This window comes from Elephantulus edwardii, unplaced genomic scaffold, assembly GCF_000299155.1.
Source record: "Elephantulus edwardii isolate Elephantulus edwardi_28Jun2011 unplaced genomic scaffold, EleEdw1.0 scaffold00405, whole genome shotgun sequence".
Taxonomy (NCBI): Eukaryota; Metazoa; Chordata; class Mammalia; order Macroscelidea; family Macroscelididae; genus Elephantulus; species Elephantulus edwardii.
The window spans coordinates 721,793-741,675 of NW_006400155.1; the positions used below are offsets into that span (position 1 = coordinate 721,793).

The 19,883-nt window shown below is 38.0% G+C and overlaps 1 protein-coding gene across 1 annotated transcript in view; it reads left to right on the plus strand.

Moving 5' to 3' along the window:
- MPP6 (membrane protein, palmitoylated 6 (MAGUK p55 subfamily member 6)) overlaps positions 1 to 11,889 on the plus strand; it is an 80,030-nt gene extending 68,141 nt beyond the window's left edge. Inside the window, exons 9-11 of the mRNA XM_006902391.1 lie at positions 924 to 1,126; positions 2,510 to 2,638; positions 11,448 to 11,889. Of these exons, the coding sequence (XP_006902453.1) occupies positions 924 to 1,126; positions 2,510 to 2,638; positions 11,448 to 11,624 (509 nt within the window). The 3' untranslated portion in view covers positions 11,625 to 11,889. The remainder of the gene's footprint in view (positions 1 to 923; positions 1,127 to 2,509; positions 2,639 to 11,447) is intronic.
- Positions 11,890 to 19,883: the final 7,994 nt, after the last annotated feature.

Below are 19,883 nucleotides of genomic sequence, written 5' to 3' on the forward strand. Positions count from 1 at the left end.
GTGGCCTAGTGGTAAGGAGTTGCACTGCCAGCCCAAAGGCATTTAGTTCAAATCCACCCACCAGCTACTCAGTAAGGGAAAGATAGTAATCTCATTCTGTGCAATTTACAGTCTCTGAAAACCTGCCAGAGAGTCAGCTGTGAGTCCAACTCAATAGCAATGAACAAAAACAACGAAGAAATATTGAAATGGGAGAGATTTAACATAGTTCTTAAGAAGAGTGGTCCTAGTCAGTCGGGGGAAAAATATGCATTTGCAATATGCCTCATGTTCTTTAAGATTTAACATGATTGAGAACTTCATTTTAGAGCCTTACTTCTAGTTAAATATATTTTGAGTTTCAACCTGACTTTTGAAAAGCACATTTCCATTACAAATTATATGTTGACAGTTACTCTTAAAAACACTCATCTAAATCAGGACTCATCAAACTTTTTCTCTTCAAGGACCTCATAGTAAATATTTGTAGCTACACAGTCTCTGTCACATTTACTTTGCATTTGTAATCTGACAGCAACCATGGGCAAAGCATAAATGAATTCAGTGCAGTTGTAGCACAATAAAACGTCACTGACAAAAGGAGGAAGCAAGACAAATTTGACCATAACCTTTATTTTGCCTACTCCTACCTACTGTAATGGAAAGGAAACCCTGGTGGCTTAGTGGTAAGGAATTGAACTGCCAACATCAAGATAATGTGGTTTGAATCCACCAGCTGCTCCACAGGAGAAAGATAGCATTCTCCTCCCATGCAATTAAATACCTCTGAAAACTCACTGGAGGGTCAGCAGTATTCATTTCCAACTCAGCAGTTCACAAAAACTGTAATGGAAAAATCTTAAGCTGCTCTGTAATTCTTTAGTTTCTTATTTGGTATTATTCTAGAATCTCATTATACCAATTCTCAACATTATTTTGTTTAGTTACTTCACGGAAACCAAGGGAAGATGAAAAAGATGGCCAGGCATATAAATTTGTGTCACGATCTGAGATGGAAGCAGACATCAAAGCTGGAAAATATTTGGAACATGGAGAATATGAAGGAAATCTCTATGGAACCAAGATTGATTCTATTCTTGAAGTTGTCCAAACTGGAAGAACTTGCATTTTGGATGTCAATCCACAAGTAAGCAGAAGGCATTCTAAAAACTTTTTGGTTTTGTTTTTCTACTTTCATATCATATGGAGTTGGTTTCTTTGTTTTTCCTATGATTGAGAAAGGTACTGGTAAGTCTATTTCTCTGTTATATAAAGAACAGTATTATAAATCCACAGGTAGTTACATGAAATTACAAAAACTTTCAAGCTCGCTGCCCTTAAGTCAGTTTCAACTGCTAGAGGTCCACCATTGGCTGCAAATCTCAATGGGAAGAAGCTGCCAATCTTTCTCCTTTGGATCCACTGATAGACTGGAACCACCAAAGAAAGACATGTAGCCTGTGGTTTAACAGTGCAGCTCACTGGATTGTGCATCCAGTCCAGAACTCCATAATTAATGTAGATTTCACTCCATAATTACGTAAATTTCTAATTAGTTAACAGAATCTTAAATAGAAACCATTCAATTAGGTCTATGCTTTAAGTTTATTCTTATTAAATATTATGTGAATGTAAATGTTAGGAAATGTTAAACGTCAAACAAGGATAGATAAAAGTATCATTATCATCCTTCTCACATGCACACCCACACTTCTCTCTCTCAAGTAAGCTCATTTCATTCTGATTCTTTCTCTTGCTCACCCATTGCCAACTCAGAAAGAAATATTGGTGTTTCTTTCTAGCCATTTTGTTCTGCCTTATGTACCACTGTGTCACTTGGATCTCATAATGACCCCAAGGACTGAGCACAGCTGCTCTGCGGAGTTTCCTAAGCTGTAACCTGTATGTAAGCAAATAGCAAGTCTTTGCTCCCACAGAGGAGCTGGAGGGTTCGTGCTCCCTACCTTTTTTTAGGAGAATAATGCTCAGACATTGTGCCACCCCTCCTTTGCTATGTCTTGAACCACACACATAATGTAATGAGTTTGTTTCTTTTTTCCCCGTAAATGGAAAACTTGTATACAAATTACTTAAACATTTTAATTAAACAATATCTGTTGAAGAAATTTTTATGTCAGTTACTGAGCATCTTTTGGTTCTTTGTGATTTCTGTATATTTCATAGCATAGATGTATGTTAATTGCTTTTAACATTAAATTTCCCAAATTGGTGAACAGTTTCTGTTTTTAAGTTTTAATGCTATAATAAACTACTGGGTTTTGGGATTATTATATTTTATACCTTCCTTTCTTCAGAAAAATTAAAGTACAGTGACACTAAGTTCAGAGCCAAAAAGAACTATGTTAGAAAAAGACTTTTTGGAATCAGAAGGGCAAAGGGTGGGACAAGTATTTAAAATATTTTTAACTATATAAAGGAAGAGAACAGATAGGTGTTGATTTTCTATTGAAAGGCTAACATTCAAATTCAAGTACTGTATAATTTCGTTTATAATAATCCTTCTGCACAGGCACTAAAGGTGTTGAGGACCTCGGAGTTCATGCCCTATGTGGTGTTTATCGCTGCCCCAGAACTTGAGACGCTGCGCGCCATGCACAAGGCTGTAGTAGATGCTGGAATCACTACCAAGCTTTTAACGGTTAGCACTTCATCTTTTGTTTTTTAGCTTCTCTTTTTTCTTTGAGCCTATTTAATGCTATCTAATTATACTTACAAAATAAACATATTGTGTAAGGAAGACAATATAAATAGAATTTGGAACAATATTGGGTTTGGTTGAAAAGTTACTGTTCTTTTTTGTTAAAACAAAAACTTGCTTCTATATGAAATGAACCAGTATAAAAATACACATATCAATTTAACCCATTTATTTTAGTATTGGGATAAGTGAGCCATGAGATTGCTGGCAACTATGTCTACTATATGGCATATTACTAGTAGGACTAGGTATTGTTGAGTCTTAGCTCTGGTGCATCTTTTCTCTTCTTCCTTGTCTCACTTTTTTAATGCTATGGAAAATTTTAAATCTATACAAAAAAGAGGTAGGAATGAACCCCATATTCTCATATGCTTCAGTAACACGGCTTGAGTAACTTTGAAACAAGTATTCAATATCCTGTCATCTAAAAATAGATCAGTATTTAAGTGATTAAGATTTTTTTTAACCAAAGCACTATTAACATAAAAAACATTGAATAAGTGAACCTACCAGCTGCTCCACGGGAGAAAGAGGGGCAGTCTCCTCCTCTGTGATTTACTGTCTCTTGACAACCCAGCAGAGGGTCAACCATGGGTCTGTTCTGACTTGACAGCATATAATTAACAACAGCAACAGTTTTAATATTGTCACACATAAAGTCTATACATATGGTTCGCCAAAATTTGAAAAGTTAATTTGTTCAAATCAGTGTTGAAACCATCAACACATTGCATTTACTTGATGTCTCCTAAATTTCCTTCCTTTCAATTTAGTTCACATATAGTTGACATATAATAAATTGTGCAGAATTGTAGTATATAACTTGATACATTTTTACATGTACACACCCATGAATCCATCATAATTAGTATAATGAGTATACCCTATCACCTTCCAAAGTTTCTTCATGCCCCACTATAATACCTCCCTCCTGCCATTTTTACTTCTTCCCACACTGTTTCTTGGTAATGAGCCTTGAAAGCAGGTAGCCTCAGCCCTTTCACTTTGTTCTGATGTCACTGGCTAGCTCTAACACTTGTGTCAGTTATAAGTCAATTTGTTTGAATGCTTTTCTCCTAACCATGAATTATTTGTCCCACTTCTTATGCATTACTAGTAATTTTATTGAATTCAAGACATTATGAACTCTGCCCTGGGACATGTTAAGTTCCTTGAAAATACTTGAAGACATTATGAACTCTGCCCTGGGACATGTTAAGTTCCTTGAAAATACTTGACTCCATTCTTAAAATTTGTTAGGTGAGACCAGAGCAGTCCAGCTACTCCCTCCTATTAAGGCAGAACCTATTTGGATGCTCTGCCAAATGTCCTGTGGATTATGAGGTTACCAGTTCTGGCTGGTAGGAGTAGGGACCATTCCTAGCCCAGTGTGAATACCTCAAATTCTTTCTGGTGATACCTGTCATGGCATTTATTAGTTACACACACACACTGTTTACTAAATCTTAGAGCTGGTCCACTGCAAATGCCCAACATTTTTTCTCTATGTTGCTATCTTTGATATTCTTTCTTGAAGGTCTTCCTAGATTCTTAGCAGTGTTGTTAATTCACCACATGATTCACTTGCCCTGGAGTCTCCTCTGGGCTTCACCCAGGGCACTGTCTAGCCAGTAAGTTGGGACCATAGGGGTTCACCATGTTTCTTGTCTGTCTCTCAGTGGTCTCTGTCCTTGTTAAATGGTTTACAATGTCTTAAAAACTGTTGTTTCAGTAGTGTATGTGTGCTTTAGTGGTCATGTAGAAAGTTAGTTTGATTACTGTAATTCCATCTTGGCTGGAAGCAGACATCCTTAGTATCTTTTTATGTGTGAATTCTCACTGTCTTCTTCCTCATAATCTTTTCATTTGGTTGTGGAAAGAGCCAGGTTAATTATCATATAAAGTGTTTCCCATCCTGGATTTTGCCAATTCTGCTTCATTTGTTCTGTTTGACACATTCCACCATCCCTAGGATTTCCTAGGGAACTGATAGGTAAATCTCAACTTACTCAGATACCAGTCTGACTCGGGGTGTAAGGGAAGCAGGGTAAGACTGCCTCATGATGACACTTTGGGCTCCATCATGAGGCTTGATGTCAGACACTCTGTCCTTTTGCAATGTGAAGGCTAACCAGTGGACTGGGACCTCATTAACCCAGCATACACTATTCCCCAGTAGCTTGTCACCTAACTTTAGCTAGCTTTACTGATCTTTGTTTAAAACAAACTGTTTAAATTATTTTTTTTTAGAATTTCTATAGTACTAATATTCAAACTTTATTATTCCTTATGTATCTACAAACTAAAACTAAAAAGAATTTTTCTTCATCAATAGTTAATTACTCTGAGGTACAGTTCATATAGAAAAGACAGCATAAATGTTTGGTAGTTTTCCTTTAGGGCTAAGTGTTTAGAATAATGGATTTGCTCCGTAAAAGCCTTCAGATGTGACAGATGACTAATGAGATTTGAATTTTAGTCTCCCCATGAGCCATGGCTGTAGACTTACTCAGTGTGTTTCTATTATTAGTATTTTTATTTATAGATTTTTTTTTAATTGTGACTTTAACAAATGTTTGTTTACATGAAGGATCTTCATTTATTGTTGCACATTTTCCTCCCTGCCTCCCTACTTCACTTAAAAAAAATTTCATTCCTTGTTGCATAATTTCCCCCCCAGTCCACCTTCCTAAGCAACTATTCTTTATTTTTTCTTACAAATAATGCCTATATATTCTTTTTAACAGTTCTTTCCTTCATCTGTTCCAATGCAGTGTTCATTATCTATTCTCTCATTTTTTTTTAGTTTTTTAGTTTTTCCTCAACCACTCACTCCTGTTGTACAACAGTGGTGTTTTGTTAGTCAATACTTGTCCTTTTGTGACTGAGATATTTCACTCAGCATAATGTCCTCCAGGGTCACCAGTGTTGTATATTTCATGAGGTCCTTGTTTTCAGTGTTGTGTAGTATTCCATTGTGTGAATATACCATAGTTTTCCTTTCCATTCGTTTGTTGATGGGGCTGTTATTTTCCTTATTGATGTTCAGTTGTTGGCATTTTAGCCAGTAGAAGCTTATAGGTTTTCCCTTAGACTTAGCTTGTGCACCTCTTAGCCCTGGATACCTTCCTTTCTCTCTGGTATGAGAGATGTTTCAGACTTTTGTGTTTCTTATCCCAGGCCAAGAATCAGCCATTTTTCTGAGGTGTCTTGGTTCCTTTTAAGGTGAATGGTGCTTTTAAGGCCTTAAAAATAGAATAGATGTGCATGTTGTCACAGGATTGCTCATTGTTTTCAATTAAATATGTTAGATAAACAGAGCCAAGATATATGTTTTACTAGTGTGTGCTTTAAGAAAAAGATATCATAAATTCATACTGATACTTCTGTTCAGCTGTATGATTTATCATTTTTACTTGAACATCATAAAGTTCAGCCTTCTCACTGTCCTTAGGATATATCCTAAGAAATTTTGTTTAGAGTCTCTGAAATTATTCTTTTCTTCATAGTTAAATCACCAGGTTGAAACAGAATTCTTGTTATATACCTCTGGTTGGAATCGACTCATAGCTCACCCTCTAGTAGGTTTTCAGAGACTTTAAATCATACAGGAGGAGATAGCCCATCTTTCTCCCACGGAGCAGCAGGTGAATTCGAAGTGCATGCTGTAGTGTTTACAACTCGAGTTCCTGCCACTAGGCCCCCAGTGCTTCCTTATTCCTTATATATCTCTATATAGTTTTAAGAGATTTCCTTATCTTTTATATAAATTATATCCTTACCCTTTGTATGACTGTATCATTTCATAGTTCAGTCACAGCCAGTACATTGAAACAGAACTGACCTGGATTTGCAAAATGTGAATGTACTAAAGCGATAACTGAAACAGGAAAAATTATGAGCGAGAACCTTGGACTGAGAAACTCAGAAGCAGCAGAGGGAACCCATTGGGAACCTGATGTGGAAGATTGTATTATTGCTAGAACCATGGGAAGTAAAGAGCATTCAAAGTGGTGATGTCAGCTACCATCTTTGAGCGGTAGCTCACAATCCCTGTTTCTGATGATGCTGCCAGTCAAAAGATTTGGCCACTGCGTAACATGTGTAATACCCTTGTTTCCGCTGAAGGAGGTTAAGTGTCTGTCAGGGCATCATCAACCCATGCTTTTTCCAGATCCAGTTATTCCAGCACACTTACAGTTTAGACAGTCATGTCCATTCTGGTTTTACTTTCTTGGACATGACTTACCAAGAAAAAAGCAAGTCAAAGGCCTGCTTCTGTCTCATAGATGTATTTTTGAGAACTGGGATTTTCATCATAGGAAAAAAAGAGTTAAAAGGAATGCTAGAATTAGAGTATCATTTATACAAGGTCTTATACAAGTTTCTCTGGGGAAGCAAAGCAGTGAAACCAGTGAAGCTTATTTGGCTGTGTGGCGAGAGGGAAGCAGTGGGAGAGATGAGAAGCGAGGAAATGGTTCACATGCTTGTAGAGATATTTCTCAGGTCTGCAGGCTAAACCTTAAAGAGAAACATCTCTGGAAGTACAGAGTCCAAGTCATCAGCAGGCAGGATCTCAGGCTGCTGGCTTCACACACTACTGATTTTAGAAGTTGACATGTCCATGATCATTGTTGGGAAGCAGGATGGCAAATGGCTAGCTTGGGGGAATGTCATCTGCCAGTTTCAAAGGCAAACACATCCACATCTAAAGGTCATTGTTGGAAAGCAAGATTACAGGTGGTGGGCTTTGGATACTTACTGTCAAGTCCAAAAGTACAAAAGGCCACTGATGCAAGTCTGAAAACTATAAGCTAGATGTAGATCTAACAGATAAACTCTCTGACTTTTTTGCCGGCATCTAAAGAGTTCAGCCCACACTTCTGAAGAGACCTACCTTTGATAGGATAAGGCTGATGATATGTTTAGGGATCCACTTGTAATCCTCCCCAAATAACATCATAGAGGTTAGAACTACTAACACAGAGAATAGCTACACCATCATGGCTACACTGGCACACATCATTAACAGGTGCTGCGAACCATTTGAGTGTGCTCCTACGGCCTGTGTATCTAGTGACTTGAAAAGCTGCTAATTTTGAGTGAGACCCAAGATAAGAAGAGGGTCTGCAGCAAATTCAGGTTGCTGTGCAAGATGCTCTGCCTCTTGAGCCATATGATCCAGCTCATCCAGTGGTGCTTGCAATGTCAGTGGGAGACAGAGATGCTGTATGGAGCCATTGGCAGGCAGGCAGGACCCTGCAAATGAATCAGTGCAGATCCTTACGATTTTGGAGCAGAGCCCTGCTGTCCTCTGCAGATAACTATTCTCTAGAGAATCTGGCCCAAGACAACATCATTGTTCATTTCCTTTGTCCCACAACAATCTAAGCACCCAACAATCTAGGAATAAGCATATCAACACTATCGCCAGTGGTCTGATTGCTGTGAGTGTCCCTTCTTTATTCGCTGAGGGTAAATCCCACTAAGCAGATGCAGTCAACTCCCAGTGTCCTAACGTCCTTTGAAAGACATTCGGATGGCGGGGAAGAAGAACAAACTGGGGAGGAGGGTAGAGAGAATGGTGCAGCAATGAAGGAATGAAAACCCAAAATCCCTGTAAATGTTCATTAAAACTAATAAAATTTAATAATAAAAAAAAAAAGAAAGACTTCTGCTCTGTGTGCTTAGGTCAGTTATTATTCCGTTTGATGTTCAGATTGTCCGATCCTCAGCTGGTAGGAGCCCATTCAAGTTGGCTACTAAGCCTTTTTCATAAAACCACAGTAGTCTTTGATGATCCCTTTGTCCAAAAAGCCATGATTCCTTTGAGTCGGAAATGATATTTAGAAATAGTCTCGACACTAAGGGTGTGTATTTAGCTCGATCTGGCCTTTTCACTAACCAGAACCAGAAAATACATTTTTTTCTTTTTCAGAAAGCACTCATCATTATTTCACTCTGATGGTTCCCATTCATTATTTTTATTTAAAATCTTTATATTCTTTTTTTCCCCTCTTACACTGAAAATCATGGTCCCTAATGATATTAAAATTATATAATTCTACCTATTTAAAATAGTCAAAATACGTAAGCATACAGTTCCTGAATAATAGTGTCAGTATTGATGTTGATAATACAATTACTGAAAAAAGTTCTAAGTTCAGCCTTTTTGTTGACCTTAGGATATGTCCTAAAATATTTTATTTGGTGGTAGTGTTATTGTTACGTGCCATCAAGTCACCTGCAACTCATAGGAGCCCTATGTACAATAGCTCTGAAGCCTGCCCTATCATAAACCAATCTCATCGTCTCTGACATACCTAATCCCAGTTCCCTAGTCACTGAATCAATCCATCTCATCCTGGATCTTCCTCTCCTGACCTGTCCCTCCACCCTTCTAAGCACAATGTCCTTTCCCAAGGACTGGTTCCTCCTAGCCACATGTCCAAAGTTATGTGAGACAGAGCTTCAAAATCCTGGCCTCCAGGGAGCAGACCTTTTTGTTCTCCTGGGAGTCTACCGTATGTTCAACATACCTCTCCAGCACCACAATACAAAGGCATTGTTTCTTCTTCTGTCATCCTTAGTCTTTGTGTACTGACAATATTTCATTTAGAGTCTCGGAAATAATTCTTTTCTTCATGGTTAAATCATCAGCTTGAAACAGAATTCTTGTTATATATACTTGTCAAGTCAACTGACTCATAGCTCGCTCCCCAGTGGGTTTTCAGAGACTTTAAATTACACAGGAGGAGATTGCCTATCATTCTCCCATAGAGCAGCAGGTGGATTTGAACCATATGCCTTAGAGTTTACAGCTCAGCTCCATACCACTAGGCCACCAGCACTCCTTTATGCCCTGTATAACTAAAAATAGTTTTATAAGAGGTAACCTTATCCCTTACATAAATCATATCCTTATCCTTTGTATCCCTTGTATAATTCTTTGCATAATTCTATTCAAAATACTTCGTTTCCTTTGTTCTGTACCTGCATCCTCCATGTTGAACCCAACCCATGTTCACATCACCTGGTTGTGCTCCGCTTTCCTTACAGCCCTCTGCCCACTCTGATGATCTTTCAGTGTCTTAGACACATCAGAGCCATTTTCCTCCTCTGGATTTGCATCACCGTTTCCTCTGCCTGGAGTGCTCTTCTATTTAAAGTTTTTGTTAGGTACTGTTGAGTTGACTAGAATCACAGCAATCTTATGAATAACAGATCTGAAGCTTACTCTGTCTGACACCATCTTCGGGTTCTCTGATATGTTTGAGCCCATTGTTAAAGTGAATGTGCCAGTCCATCTTGTTGAGGGTCATCTTCTCTTTTGATAACCCCTCTCCCTTTCCCAGCATGATGTCTTTTTCCAAGGCTTGGTCCCTCCTGATAACATGCCCGAAGTATGTGAGTCTGAGTTTCACCATCCTTGCCTGTGGGAACACTCTGATAATACTTCCTCCAAGACAGATTTTTTTGTTCTTTTGACAGTCCATAGTCTTTGTCAACATCACAACTCAAATGCATTGGTTTTTCTTTAGTATTTTTTTATTCATTATTCATCTTTCAGGTGCATAGGAAGGAGTTGAAAATACCGTGGCTTGGAAGAGGGGCATCTTAGTTTTTAAACTTATATCCTTGCTCTTTAGCACTTTGGAGAAGTCCTTGATAGCAGATTTTCCCAGTGCAACACATCTTTTGAATAAAGCTAATCCCTCTATTTTTTTTTTTTAATTGAAGACCCTCAGTGAGATGGATTGATTCAGTGATTGGGGTAATGGGGGAGGAGTGTCAGAGACAGTCAAGTTGACACAGGACAGAGCAGGGGTTAGGGCTGTTGTACATAGGGTCGCTATGAGTCACAGGCAACTCGACAGCCTCTAACAACTCCTCTCAAAATGCTTTCTTTTCAGCTTACTACAACTTGCTTTGTTTTTTATTCGATCTTTGTCTCTCTCTCCTCCAACTTGAATTCATGTCCCATAAGGGTTGAAACTTGACTGTCTTATTCATTATTCTATCTATGTATTGACACATGATAGGCACTTTAATATGCTCAATAAGGATCTGTAGGCCACGTAGAAATTTTATGCCATTTCAAAACATTTTGAAATTTATTTTATGAAAAAAAAATTATTTCTCCTAAAGAACTCACTTCTTGCTCATTTATTCCTCACACTATTCCAAACTGACAGGAAACCTTTTCTAAAATGCCAGCTCAAAATAGACATAAGTGAAAGTTTGGTTTTAGTAGGGAATGGGCAGCCTTAAAGTTAGTCTGAAAAATATGTTTCTGAGATTCGCTGGCTTGGCTGGAGTTAGGCAGCATATTTATTTGGCTTTGAGCTGCTAAACAGTCATTGTAATCTGGATTCCATGATTTGCCAAGTCAATAAGATCAGAATGTTCCAGAAAGGATACAACAGTTGGGCTAGAAAATAGTCAGGTGCAGTAATCTTTGTATTGGATTTGCTTTAAAATCATGGTCAGCAAGTCTTTTAATTAGAAATCTTACCCTAATATCAATAAAACAAAGGACTATAGAATGTTCATAAATGCAGCAGGAAGGTTGAAAACATATGATAATGTCTTTTTTTACATTCTCCATCAACTAGATTTCTATGTTAATATTAGAATTACAGTAACCAGCTACCCACCTTACCAATTCCTTGTGTTCACTTTAAGTTGGCACTTGAGCAAATCAATTAGCTTTTTTAAGTAAACATTTCCTTTTAAAACCCTTCAACAGGACTCTGACTTGAAGAAAACTGTTGATGAAAGTGCCCGGATTCAGAGAGCCTACAACCACTACTTTGATCTGATCATCGTGAATGACAATCTGGACAAAGCCTTTGAGAAACTACAATCTGCTATCGAGAAACTGAGAACGGAGCCTCAGTGGGTCCCAATCAGCTGGGTTTACTGAGCAGTCGATAAGACTAGAAGTTAGAAGTGAAACTTTAGGAATGAGACTGCAACAAATAAACCTTCAGCTGAGAAAAATAAGAGAGAGACAATACCTGCCACACCCAGGCATTTTTATTGTGTAGATTGAAATAACAGTACACTACTCTGAATTTTTATATAAAATGTGGTTGGGAAAGTGTACTAATATATAATTTATCTTAATTTTTCTAACTTTTTATGAATAATCTTTCTATTCATATCACATAAAAAAATGCGTTGAAGCATTTTGTATATGTTTTGATTTAGTACCCTTGCCTTTTTCATCAAAGGAACTTTCCGAATCATTCACTCCAACATTGGTCTCACATTTTCACTGTGATAATGAATACTTGAAATCGTTTCGTGAAGCTGTCACTTAGTTCAGTGCTAAGCTAGTGAACGATCACTTACTCTCTGAAAACAGTCATTTTTGGCCTTCCTTCTTAGTTTCTTTCAGAAGCAGAATTTTCATGTTAATTCTGCAGCTACTCTGCCACCACCCCAGTGTGGTCTCATGGTTCTTCTCAGTGCTGTACACGTTCATTATGTCAGAGATGAATGGCTGCACATTCTGATTTATATGACTCTATTATTAGTCGATTTTCTTCCTTTTAGTCTCTAGTGGGAAAAAATGAAGAGCAATATTTGCACTCTCTTAGGACGTGATTATTTCCCTTTGTTGCAGTGATACACTGATGCTAACTGATTTGACATGTATACAGTCCTTTCTGGGGTCAGAAGCAAGGTCATGCACGCTGAGAGAGTGCCTTACCCAGTGAAACCTTACAGCATAATGACACTTAAGGAAAGTTGACTTCTCTTCACATACACAAATGTAACTAGCTACATAAACCTCCAATTTTAGAATCCTTTTTATTAGGATATAGTCAGCAATTGTGTCAGCCTCTGCAAATTTCTGTGACATTTGAAAATGCCTCTAAGTTTGCAATTGGGGAGTTTTTTGAGTGATCGGTGTACATTTTGAAGTGTTGTGTGATGATGAGGGTATTTGTTCTATTGTATTGAGAGCCAAATCTGTTGAGGAATTTATGAAATTTGGAGATAATTGCCAGCTCTTTATTTAAACACACATATACAGTGGACGTTAGATAATATATAAAATAATTTTGACATTTCTGTTAGGAAATGCAATTTTACTTAATGATTAGTTCACAGAAGTTCTTCGCTTAAATTCCTTAATATAATAGACAAATTTTACATTCACTTCAGTTAATATCTTCCGTTAGCATTTTTGAATAGGATAAATTGCTCCTAAAATATATTCTGAAATTCAACTCATTATTATAAGTTAAGTGTGTTTTATCTTGCTTTTAGCTTTTCATACAAACAGTATTCCCACTTAAAAGTGTTTGGTGCTTTAAAGTGTTTGGTCATCTTTGTCTGGTGACAGGCATGAGACCGCACCCAGCTGCAGATGTATATCCCCCCTTTAGCCAAGTGTCTCCTGAGATGCCAGCCGAGAGGACTTTGAGGGAAGAGCAAGAACATCGCAATAAGCAGTCTTTATATTGCTTTGAGTCACTTTTCCCGGTAAAGCAAAATGCCCACACCACTGTGCTGTTGAAATACAAAATCTTGAGTTTTATTTTCAATTCCAGAATTTGACAGCTAGCATTCAAATTCACATCCTCAACCTTAGGATAGAAATGTGGTGACTGATTGGGCCATACCCCTTTAATAACTTCGGGAACTTCCAAACCATGTATATTTGCAGCACACTTAGCTTCTCAAAGCTAAGTCAATAGGAAGGCCAAGTCCTAGAATGGAGGGTTTCAACACACTAACTTTCAAGAGAAATTTTCATTTGTGCACACTCAGGAAATGTGCTATCTTCCAAGGTTCCTCTTGCTTTGTCATGGCACCTCTCTGAATAGCCTTAGGATAATTGTAGCAGTACGAGAATATTGCTCACAAAATATTCTTGTCATCCTGATATAGTGGAGATGACTTTGACATAATTTGTATTTTAGCCTTATCATGTGATAGAAAAATGCATATCATTAAAAAATAATCTACACTTAAAGAAGTTATTTCTAGTATGAATTATATTCATGACTGAACAACTAACCACTTGGCCAGTTAATGAGTGGTAGATGCTTCCTATGATAGATACATGCCCGATAACATGGCCACGAGTCATCTTCCTCAGTCACCTTCCTATCTTCCTCACTCATCTTCCCCATTTGCCTGCAGCCGTGCCTTTGTGATGCTGGGGCTGTGCCTCTGGCATCAGGATTGGAGAAAGAGTCATTAACAACTTTCAGTATGCAGATGAGACACCCTTGCTTGCTGAGAGCAAAGGAGACTTGAAGAACTTAATGATGAAGTTCAAAATCTACAGCCTTCAGTATGGATTTTACCCCTTAATAGAAAGTAATTCACATTCTCTCTAACTAGACTAAGCAACTTTATGATAATTAGAACAGATTGAAGTTGGCAAGGGTTTGCTTTTACTTGGATCCACTGTCAAAGGTCATGGAAGGCACTAGTTAAGAAATGAAATACACTGCATTGGGCAAATATTCAAAAGACCTGTTTAAATTTTTTAAAAGCAAAAAATGGTCTTTAAACCGAGACCAACATGTGCCTGACTCAACCCATGGAATGTTCAGTTGACTCATTTGAAAAGCTGGACAGTGAGTAAGAAATACCAACAAATTTATGCTTTTGAATCATGGCACTGATGAGGAATATTGGCTAGAGACCGTGGATAGCCAGAAAAACAAACAAAATTCAAACTTTGGTTTGGGAAAGTACCGTCAGATTGTTAGGGAAGATGACAAGACTGTCTCGCACACTTTAGGCATGCTATCAACAAGGATCATCCTTGGAGAAGGACGACCTGCTTGTTAAAGAAAAGGGTCCGCGATAAAGAATATGACCTTCGGGGAGATGGATGGCACAGTGGCTGCAAGCATGGACTCCAGCTGAGCACAGTTCAGACAAGGTGCAGCGCTCCTCAGTGTTTCATACTGTTTACTTGGGCCACAGGCAGAATCAGCATATAACAAGATAAGATGAAATGATAGCTTCATCCGAATGCCAGATCTGAAGTAAATGCATTTAAAGTTCATCACATCTCTACACAGGAACATTGAACTTGAAAGTTTTGTCTGATTCTCCAGAACAAGACGGTGGTCTCTCCTGGGGCAAGGAGGCCTAAAGGTCCCAGATTTCCTCCTAGCTACAGGAAGTATAGTTGTGATCAAGGAAATAAGACCTTCTCTTGTGGGAAAGGTCTCAGATAATTGGCTTTACTAAGAGAAATGGATTGATAGTGATGAACAGTTGATAGTTAAAATATGAATGCATCATAAGTGGGGGTGGGGGAAATACGTGCCAATACAGTAACGCATCTGAAGAGTCTTTGTGTACAGGTTAAAAGCCACTTTTAGTATTCAGATGTGACTATATAGAACTTTTTTTATAAAGTGGTGTTTTGTTTTTTCTGTCTTCAAATGCATAAATACCCATGAAGGTGATTTTCCTGGGTAAGTTACTTAACTTAGCTGGTGTGGATTATGTGAATTGCCCTATAAGTAGACATGACATGACATAACAGTCAAACCTTTATTATTATACAATGTAAGTTTCTATTTGGATAATAATCAAATATGTGGGAACTTTTGTGTTGCTTTTCTTTTACCAATTCTAACTATTGCTGAACATAGTTTTCTAAACTAGAAATGCTGTCAGAAGTTCATGTATGACTAAGCAATAGTATCTCAAATCCTAGACCCTAAAATATAGTACATTTATTTATAGTCTACAAGTACAGGTTTTCCTTAAAATAGCAAACTGTTCAGACAAATTTAGAAAACATCAACATTAGCAATAAAACAAAATAGGATGGTATCATAGATCATGAGCAGTATTAACTTCTTTTGATCGTTATATCCCAATGAAAATAAAAGAATGCTTACTTTAAAAGTTAATCAAAATGGCACTTCTTTTTTTATGTGTAAATGTCATGATCCAGTAATTTGGCTTGATTTTCAATGTGGGGCTTGATTGGGTAGCCACAGAGTTAGTTATTTTGAATTATCAGACTTCGAAGATAAAGTTTTAGAAATTAGTTAAAATTGTCTACTTGTACTTTTATGACTTTTTTTTTTAACAACACTCCATTATTCAGAAATTGCAGGCTTGAGAGCCAATGATTTTGTAGTGATGAAGCTTTATACTCAGTGTGGAAAAGGCAGTACTGAAGTTTGATGTACATAGCTAACAGGTCATTTTTTTATGTTTGACTCATATATAGTATATACAACTGTGTATATAGTATGTAAAATTCTCCCAGAATACCTAAGATGCATAATAAAATATATTCACACATGTAATTCTAACTAGTTTTCTAAAAATTTTCAAATTCCTAAACATTCTGAAACTTAAGAAGTTTAAGAAACCTTAAAGTGGATAAGTGGATACTATGCTTACTTTTGGAAAATATATAAGGAGTTAAACTTGGAAAATTCTCATTCATTATTTTAGCTTTAGTGAGCTCTGGTGGCCTAGTGGTAAGAAGCTGTGCTGCAATCCCAAAGGCATGTGGTTCAAATTCATCAACTACTCCGCAGGAGGAACATGGGTGATCCCCACCCCCACCCCGTGCAGTTAACTGCCTCTGAAGGCCCACCAGAGGATCGGCTAGCTTTATTATTTCCTTAAAGAAAAAAAAGAACAGGGCTAGACTAGAGATATATGGAAAATACTTATTTGAACCTTCAGCCTAGTGGTAAGGACTTCACTAGCGACTTGAGAGAAAAAGGGAATCTTCTCTTGCTGGATTTACAGCCTCCGAAAAGCTAGTAGAGCATCAGCTCTGACTTGAAGTCAGACAACAATGAATGTAATACATTAGGCTTAGGAATTATCATACTTGCCCTCCTCTCCTGAGGAATTTCAAGAAGACATGTAAGATATTTTGAATTCTTGAAAGTAAAAATTTTAAATAATGAAATAATTTATATACTACAAATGCAGATTATTTCACAAACTTTGAAGAGTACATCCAGCTAATAATTCAACATCAAATCAATTGAGGAAAACAATTCCCTTTTTTTTAAAAAGGAAAAGCTATTTTTAAACTTCGATTTTTGTTTCATTTTATTCAAGTTTTGTGCTTTGTTTTAATATATGTCATGATTAATTGTGTCACTTGAATACCTGGAATGATTTCTGGACACAGAATCGGAAATGAGTTAGTACGTTAAATGTGGAAAGAATAATGACATCACATTTCTAAGGTAAGAAGCTAAAGAAACACGGCTTACAGCACCTCTGCCTAACACCACAGTGCGTTCTTAAAAGTGCTATGTACTTTGCTAAATGTTTCCTCTTGTGTAAAAATAGAAATAGGGACTTCAGCTAGCTAAGATTCTAATTCTGAACCCAACCATGTGACCTTTGGTTAAGTGTATCGCCCTCTTCACCAGGAGTAACAACCAATTAAACGGCAACCAGTTTACCTTGTATTCCCTTTTTATGCTATGGATCCGCTTATAATGAGGTTTCTGTTCTTCAGTTTCTCCAGAGTGTAACTCTTTGTAAGGTTTCATAGTAAACGAGGCATCCCACCCTCAGGTTCCCAACAGCCATAGTTCCAAAACTGCTCTGTCTTTGCCCCTCACTATGAGATCTGTTGTTGTTGTTGTTATGTGCCATCTAGTCACTTGCGGCTCATAGTGACCCTATGTACAACAGCCCTAAACTGCTCTGTCCTGCGCCAATCTCACTGCCTCCGAAACACCCATCCAGATTACCGCAGTCGCTGAATCAATCCACCTCATAGAGGGCCTTCCCCTCCTGCGCTGTCCCTCCACCCTCCCAAGCATGATGTCCCTCTCCAAGGACCTCCTTACAATATGTCCAGAGTATGTCAGACGAAGCCCCAGAATCCTTGCCTCCAAAGAGCAGCCACATTTAACCCTCTCCAGGATGAATCTGTTTATTTTCTTAGCAGTCGATGGTACATTCAATACTCTACTCCAGCACCAAAGCTTAAAGACATCAAATCTCAGGGGAGCTCTGGTGACCTAGTGGCAGGAAGCTGCAACTACAATCCCAGAGGTGCACGGTTCGAATCCACCAGATGTTCTGCCGGGGAATGAGGGACAATCTCCTCCTGTACCAGTCAGATCTGATTTGACGGTACACGCACACAAAAATAATTTTTAAAAAAATATTTTAAAAAAAAGACATCAAATCTCCTTCTATCCTTCCTAGTCACTGTCCAGCTCTCTGATGCATAAAAGTGATTGCAAAGACCATGGCCTGTATCAGACACACCGTAGTCTCCAGAGAGACACCACTGCTCTTCAGTACTTTGGAGAGGTCCCTGACAGCCGACTTTCCCATCGCAATACGTCTTTTAATTTCCTGGCTACTGGTGCCAAGAGTGTTGACTGTGGAGCCAAGCAAACTAAAGCTGTGAACAATCTCAATCTCTTCACCATCCATCCTGATGCTACCAGTTGGCCCAGTGGTGAAAATCTTTGTCTTGACATTGAGCCTCAATCCGTACTGAAGGCTGCAGTCCACGACCCTCTGCAGCAAGCGCTTCAAGTCCTCCTCAGTTTTAGCAAGCAGGGTTGTGTCATCTGCATAAATGCAGATTGTTGATAGATCTTCCACCAATGAGGTCTTTTAGTTTTGGATTTCTAGATCCTTCTAGTCCAAGTATTTGCTGCTAGATCACTCACAGCTCGAACAACTCAATACTGTTGCATCAGAAGAAACTGGTCTGCTTCCACTTTGCCACTTGCTCACACCTGAAACTTAACACAAGCCTAATGTTTAATCCATAATAATTACATTTCAAAGGTATCTGTTGACGTATAAGGAACAAGTTCACATTAGATTGTTAGACCCCTAAAACCTGCATTAATCCACTTCAGTTGTTACCTTCTCTAATAGCTTTTCAGTCATTGGTGATACTGCAAAAGCCAATGATGAGTCTGAATGACATCTATCTATATGTATTTATATATATATTTATATATATAAAAGAGGATCAAAGGTAACAATTTTTTTCCTTGCTGACTTTTGCTGTTTTCTAATCGTCATCTCAAACTGAATAACCATCTCTTCAGTTATCAGGAATCTAGCTTGTAATTTGGGAGATTAGATGACTTGGTGCTTATATAAGAACTATGAGTACCACAGAATAAAATATTTGAGGATTTCTGTTTCGGTTGGTTAGGTTTGTTTGTTTTGCTACCACAAAGTAGAAACCAAAATATCTTAAAAGTAGGAAATAGAGGGGTTTTTTGCTCATTAGCTTATAGCAGGCCTGGAGGTGGCATGTAGTTACCTAGTGCTATGATAACAGAAATACCATAATTAAATGGCTTTTAACAAATTTCTTTCCTAATATCTAAGAAGCTAGCTCTCCAAATCCAGGGTGTTGATGCTGGGGGAAGGCTTCCTCGAAGTCGACTCTTGGGGAACATCCTTATTTCTTGAGCTTCTGTTCACTGACCCCTTGGCAAAATAGCTGTCTTCCCTATCTGCTTTGTAGCTCAGAAAGGTGACCCAGAACATACTGTCTCATTAACAACAAAGAAAACTCATTCTCAAATGGGATTAGGACCACTGGTTTGGAGATTAGGACTGACAGCATAGATCTGGGGGACACACAATTTATAACAACAATAATCTAAGGCAGGCCATACCTGAAATTGTTTTTTATTTTCTATTCAGTCAATTCCAGTCCAGGGTTTTCAGAGCTGTGGCCTTTCAGAAACCATTTGGCAGACCTGTATTCCGAGGCATCTCGGGGTGGGTCTGATCTACCAATCTTTAGGATAATTGTCAAGTGCTTAAATTTTTCCACTACCCAGGGACTCCACCTGAAATTTGGCTTTCCTTAAATTAGTCAAGGTGCTCTAGGAACTTACGAACATCAGGAGGAGTTAAAAAGCATAGTACTCAAAACTCTCATCAGCTGCTTTCTTGCCAACATTAAAATGATTAACGTGTGGTTTTCATCTATTAGGTAGGTGGACAACAGTGCAACATGGCTTTAAAGAGGGGGATCATGGTGCAAATCAGGAATACGTTAGTCTTTTTACATGGAACTGGATTTGAGGCATCTGTCATCTACTTTTGTACTCAACATTCAAGATCAGTTCTTGCAGCTGTGTCTCCTCTTTTTTGAAAGAACTACCCATCTCCCATCTTTCATTTGTGGCATTGTTTTTTGGTGTGTTTTTTTTTT